General features: G+C 33.5%; 1 protein-coding gene across 1 annotated transcript; it reads left to right on the forward strand.

The window, feature by feature from the left end:
- The first annotated feature begins 1,544 nt into the window (after positions 1–1,544).
- LOC120267541 lies at positions 1,545–3,686 on the forward strand. The gene is made up of 2 exons (XM_039275221.1): positions 1,545–1,624; positions 2,434–3,686. The coding sequence occupies exon 2, from the start codon at positions 2,531–2,533 to the stop codon at positions 3,341–3,343; it is 813 nt and encodes a 270-aa protein (XP_039131155.1). The 5' UTR covers positions 1,545–1,624; positions 2,434–2,530; the 3' UTR covers positions 3,344–3,686.
- The last annotated feature ends 2,815 nt before the right edge of the window (positions 3,687–6,501 follow it).

Raw genomic sequence — 6,501 nt, forward strand, 5'->3', positions numbered from 1 at the left:
CATTTGAGACCACAGAGCCTACCGAGGCCTTCGGCCTCGACGCGTCTCATCTTCGGTTTATTACCGAACACTTTCGGTACAAGTTTGCAAATGAAAGATTGAAGAGAACAGCAAGGTATTACTCAGCAAGTTGGAGAACATGGGCTGCTGTTAACATTCAGCTTGCATGGAGACGCCATTGGAGAACTAATGGAGGTCTAAGAATGGAGATTGGTGGTGGTGGTGGTGGTGGTGATGATGGTGATGGTGAACGTAGACTACGTTTATGTGCAGCAGTGTTCATGTCTATTAAACCTCATGATCATCTTGAGTAGATGAGAAGGTTTTTCTTGTTTGAAGTTCATGTCCATTTTTTCTTTTGGATTATTTGATCTTGTATAATACAAGACTATATCATTATTAGTATTTTTTTACGCGTGGGTCCAAAATGATATATTAGGGTTTACTATCCGACAGTACAAATCCCCTGTCTTATAATTGTAAAATTGTGAAGAATACGACTCATTTGTAGGGGATTCAGTACGATATCTCAACACATGAGATTTGATCTTACATTACTCATCTATCATTCAGGTGATTTACCGCTAGATCATTTAGTAATCAATTAAATATTACAATATTTAATTTTATAATATTTGGTAATCAATTAATTTTTTTATTATGTAAACATATTACCTAAGAGAAAAGTAACAACATGCCGCTATAATATTTTTAATTTTTTAAAAGGCCTTTCAAATTTATCAAATTCTCAAAACAGGTTGATTTTCAAAATTTTTTAATTTTTTTAATTTAAATTTAATTAAAATTATAAAATTGTCCTATCTTACTCATATGCTAGTGTCAAAGGTGTCAAATGGTATTTTTAGTATTATATTAAAATATTGAGATATCTGATAAAAAAAATTCCAAAAATAAGGATTTACAAGAAAGAATCAGAAGGACTATGATCAGAATGAAAAATATAAAAAAAGTTATATATATATATATATATATATATATATATATAATTTGCATTATAATTTATCCAAAAATAAGTATAGAGTTTACTTGATAATACTTTGGCTTTTGGCTTTTGACAAATGCAAACAAAAGACAGCGTGTACGAAGTCGCATCAGGATTCTGCATGCGCATTGAATGACCTCCCGAGAATAATCCCCTCGCCACGCAATCGAACGGGAGGTAATCCTCACACGTAACTCCCACGAGCGAACCCTAAATATGAATCATGAACCCGAGAGGTTCGAACTGGGGACCTCTCATTTACAACCACGGTAGTACTATCTGGGCTAAATTTTCAAGATTCCTCTGTCCACTATTTTGTGTATTTCCCTATTTCTTGTATTTATTATTCAAATAAAAAACATATTTTATTGATTTTTTTTTTTTGCATATTTTTATTTTTAAACATTAAAAGCATGTTAAATTATTTATTTTGAAAATACCTTTCAAAATTTGATACCCAACTTTTAAGGGGGTATATCGCAAAAGTTAAGGTTGTATGTAATAAACCATTTATTAAGGGCTATAAATGTAAAAATGGGCAGCGAGAGAGGGTGTTAAGTAGACGCGTTTCATTGTCCTCTTTGGTTCCGAGATTTCCCTTTACCTTTCGTTTGATGGATGGTATGATTTGACTCTCAATCTGATTCTCTTTGATTTGATTTTTTTCTCTATGTAAGAAGGATTTTGGTTTTCAATTTCATGCTTTATTGTGCTGTTGAGGTTTTTTGCGATTAGGAAATTAAAGTTTGATTTTTAGGGTTTTATTGATGTGTGATGTTGATTCTTGCGCGAGATGTTGATGTTTGACTCGGAAGTACTCTGGATTGCATTTTATTGATGGAGTTGGGTGTTAAAGCGGTGATCTTGATGCTGTTTTTCTTTTTTCTCTTTGTTTTAGGGTTTTGTGGTAGTGTGTTGTTGGTTTTATGCGATATTAATTGCTGATGATGAATAAAAATTAGGACTTGTGTTCATCTAAATGTTGAAGTCTTTAGAGCACAAGTGTTCTTTCGTTTTTCTGCTCAGTTATTCTATTAGTTATTTTTTTTTTTAAGTTTGCTATGTTCTATCAATTTTTGCCATCAAATTTCTCTGTAAATTTGTTCCTACTTTAGTTAATTCTTATTCTACAACTCATATTGCAGCTGTAGCACTGATAATCAATGCTCAGAGTGGGTAAATTATGTGCGGTTCCATATATGGCAAATATAGATAGATGGTAGTCATATTAGTAATTCTAGATCAATTCCAAAATGATATTTAAAGATATATAGAAAGTTAAATATCATGTCCCTTGCTCTTTTTTTTTTAATAATGTTGAAAAAAGATATTGTAGTTTATCATTGTTTATACCATGTGATGATCGATGTAGAAGATTTGTATTGTTCTGAACCTCGATGACATGAGGATTTTTCTACTTTTTGTTTCAGCTCTTCTGCGATATTCTTTGACTTTGATATCAATCTGATCAACACATTGCACTTTATGACCTGATCATAAGAAATCTAGTGTTTCTCCACATTCACAATGTGGAGGTTTACTCCAAGTTCTAAAGATGAAACTGTGGACAAGTTGAGGGGCTATCCCAAGCCTGCAAATGTAAACCTTGATTGTTCTGATGATGAGGTTTCTTCCTACTCTGCTGGTGAAGAATGGCTCGAATGCCCAATTTGCTGGGAGTCCTTTAATGTGGTAGAAAATGTGCCCTATGTCTTGTGGTGTGGTCACACTCTCTGCAAGAATTGTGTTCTGGGTCTTCAGTGGTCTGTTGTGAAGCTTCCGACTATCCCTGTCCAGCTACCCTTCTTCGTGACCTGTCCTTGGTGCAATCTACTCTCCTTCCGGCTGATATACAAGGGTGAGCTCAAGTTTCCCTGTAAGAATTACTTCCTACTTTGGATGATTGAGAGCATGAACGGTGAAAGGGAGACTTCTCACTCTTCATTTAGTGTAGGCCACCAATCAGTCTGGAATTCTAGTATCAGCAATGCATCAGGCAGTGCCACTGGCCAGCGCCATATTTTAAGAAGGGCCCCTAGACTCGTTCACACAGAAAATGCCCGGAGGAACCCAGATAATGCAAGACGTGTGTCTGAATACCTGAACATGGAAAGAATCCACCGTTCCTTACGCAAGTCTCTGGTTTTCTTTGTGCACATGACAGCCAAGTTCCCACTTGTCATCATATTCCTCATAATTGTCGTATATGCCATACCTGCTAGTGCTGCCATCTTGGCCTTGTATGTCCTTGTGACAATCTTGTTTGCGTTGCCTTCCTTCTTGATGCTATACTTTGCGTATCCTAGTTTGGATTGGCTCGTTCGAGAAATTCTCAATTGAGGTATCACTCATTTAATCAAAGCGCTGTTAGTTGGTGCAGTTTCTTAATGGCGCTCTTCTTTAATGATTGGATGATCTCTTCATCAAATCGGGATCCTTTATGTTGGTTGTAAAGGTAGATTCATGTGCCTTGTCATGATGTTATGTCCAACCTTCTGAGGTTTGCTTCACCTGTCTACCCTTTATGCCTCTTCAGTTTAAGTTTTGGTGAGTGAAGCAAGCTTTATGTTGAAAACAGAATTTGTGTTTGTATGTAAATGTTGGAAGAAGTTGCCTTCTTCTTTATATTGCATAGTACATAAATGTCTCCTGAATGGCATGATACGCATAAAATCCCCTCAAATCATCTTTATTGTTGAAACTTTTCCCTGAGCCAAGGGGTATTGCTATGATGGACTGGTTTTCTACGAGTTTTGTGAAATACAATAGACTTCCTAGTTTCTATGTGATTAACCCAATTTAATTAATGCTCTCCTAAGAATTGTTTGTCAGGACCATAACTTTCCATTGCTGGATATGTAAATGGAATGAGATTACACACAAATTTAGCTTCAGAATTTTAGAGTAAACTATACTTCTGAGATGAGATTGGTTCATTTCTTATCTATCAGAATTTTTTTTATCTTTTTAATGCATCTGTTGTTGATGATATCTATGGAATCATTTTCAGAAGAGCATGGTGTATATGCCCTCAATCGAACATCTTTTGTCCACTTTTGTTTCCTGTTTTCACTATTGTTCCCCCTTGAAGGACAATACAATTCAATTTATTGGGTCAATTTAATTCAGACTGATAGACACCACCACTTTCTGAGCAAGTATTCAAGATTGTCTTGAGGAAGTTCAATCCACTTCTTCTGATTCAATCTGATCAAATCCATGCCTAACATCTAAAAACAATAATATGTTGTTCAATGTCCTTATAGGAATCAGTTTGTTATTACTTATTAGTGAACTTCATACCCAAACTTACTGTAATCTATTTGTCTAAGTGAGCATCTAATTAATGTAATATCCTGTTCTGCTGTATTGCTTTTTAATTGACTAAATTGTTTATTTTTAGTATGGTGTAACATTTGCATTTTAACTGGTGTAATATCTCATGGTTGTATGTGATTGGTCCTCCATGTCTTGAATGAAACACAATTAACTTAGTTGGAGCTGTGCCAATGGGTCACTCTGATCCATTTGTTCATGTGTCTGTTTAAATTTTAGTTGTTAATATGACCGTTCATGCATCGTTGTCAGTTTTGTGCTCTCTCCATGGCTGACAAGCCTTGCATTTTTACTGTTTTTTACCCTATTTATTATCTGATACTGATGTTTACTTGTAATCCAAGGTTGATCCTTTGTCTGCTTTCACCTCCTTTTAAATTTATAATGAATTTCTAATGCATTGATGCACACATGTTGTTTACTTTGTTGTGAGAGCAATATTTAGCCATTCTTAATCATAATGTTCGGTTATTTGATGTTGCATATAATGATTTTTTTTTTTTTTATTATTGTTCATATCGAAGTATGATCTGATACTTAGAAAACTGAAACATTACATTCAATCCACATTGCACACTGTGGATCAAATATTGACTAGTCCAAATCTTGTTATATGACTTGTCGGCGGCATCTTTTTTTTATAGCATTATATGATGCTATATTCTTTTCACTTCATGCATTAATTAGAATTATCTTTCTGATAATGTCTGCACCAATACCTATCATACAGGACATTGCTGTAGTCTTATCTTGGCGTAGAAATGCATTATTCATCAGATTAGTACTCACTCTTTAGTCTCTGTTTGCCGACAAAAACCAGCAGGACAATTGAAAAAAAAAAAGAGGTGAAAATGAGCTCTTATCTTCAAAGTTTTTATCATGATTCTTCTTTCTTTATATTTTAATCTAATTATTTGAACTTTTTATTTATGTTATATGCTTCTCATGAGAACTCTGATCAGACATACTCTCAAATCATGTGCTGTCATTATTTATAGCTTTTTTCAGTACCAAACTTGTTTACATTTATATATAAGACTTTCATTTACTTGAGCTTTAATCCCTCATTTATCTTGCTGTAAACATCAGTTACTAGTTTTGTATTGGTAATTTGTCATTGTGAGCAATTTCTTTCATAGTACTATAATTTGTTGACATTGAGATAACATTTCTTGAACTCCATTCTTACAATAAGCGATCAAAATACGAAATGATTCCTTTTATGTTTCTCATCCGTGTATTGGTAATCTGTCATCAATGATTTTGTTCATATAGAAGAACAAATTATCGTTGTATTTATTTTGTGTTAAACATAGTACAGATTATTGATCTGTTGTGGAGGACATGTTACTTGAAAAGAAAAAAAAAATGTCGGTGTATTAATTTGTCCTCATGTTATGCATGCAGAAATTATTATTATTATTATTGTTATTATTGTGTTTACTTATTGATTGAATGAAAGACAAATGAAAAGTTGATCACATGGAAGAAGATGAAGAGGAAGAAGAAAACAGAGCAATTTTGATTATTGTTGCAGAAATGGACAGAAATTATTTGGTTGGTGGGTCACTCTCTCCACCAATTTTTTTTGGCTGAAATTTCAACCTCATTTAGGGTTTGAAGGACCCACTTAACTTGCTTTGCTTATTATTGCATACATGGACTTATGAACTTCTTTGATTTGAATTGGAACCTTCCTTCTTTGCCATTAATTTTTGGCTTTTTTCTTTCTTTGTGGGGGAGAATTGATCTCCTGCTTTCCTCCTTGTTCTTCTTTGTTTTATTTTATTTTATCTTATTTTATTTATTATCATTATTATTAATTTTAATCTACCTGTGTTTTTATTTAGCAACTATGGGTTCTAAATTAGTCTGTCATAAGATATTGGGAATATATTTTTCTTTTTTTTAGTAGGTGCTTATATATATATATATATATAATTTGACCTTTTGGAATATTTATGTTCATAATATGTTAATCTTAGGGTTTTTGGGGCTTGTATGACCTCACAAAATGAGTAATTCTTATTATGTCCTTGTAAAAAATATATTTGACTAGAGGCCTTTAGAAGTGTTTGACGGCCATGAATGCGAACGAGAGAGCTCCTCCTCCAGTGAGAAACGTCTAATTTATCGCTTTATTTAATAATTAGTGGTAATAA

This window comes from Dioscorea cayenensis, chromosome 8 (genome assembly GCF_009730915.1).
Source record: "Dioscorea cayenensis subsp. rotundata cultivar TDr96_F1 chromosome 8, TDr96_F1_v2_PseudoChromosome.rev07_lg8_w22 25.fasta, whole genome shotgun sequence".
In the NCBI taxonomy this organism is placed as follows: domain Eukaryota; kingdom Viridiplantae; phylum Streptophyta; class Magnoliopsida; order Dioscoreales; family Dioscoreaceae; genus Dioscorea; species Dioscorea cayenensis.

Bases quoted from the DNA above. Each gene is read 5' to 3' on its own strand.
- LOC120267541 (XM_039275221.1), top strand. From the start codon at position 2,531: ATGTGGAGGTTTACTCCAAGTTCTAAAGATGAAACTGTGGACAAGTTG.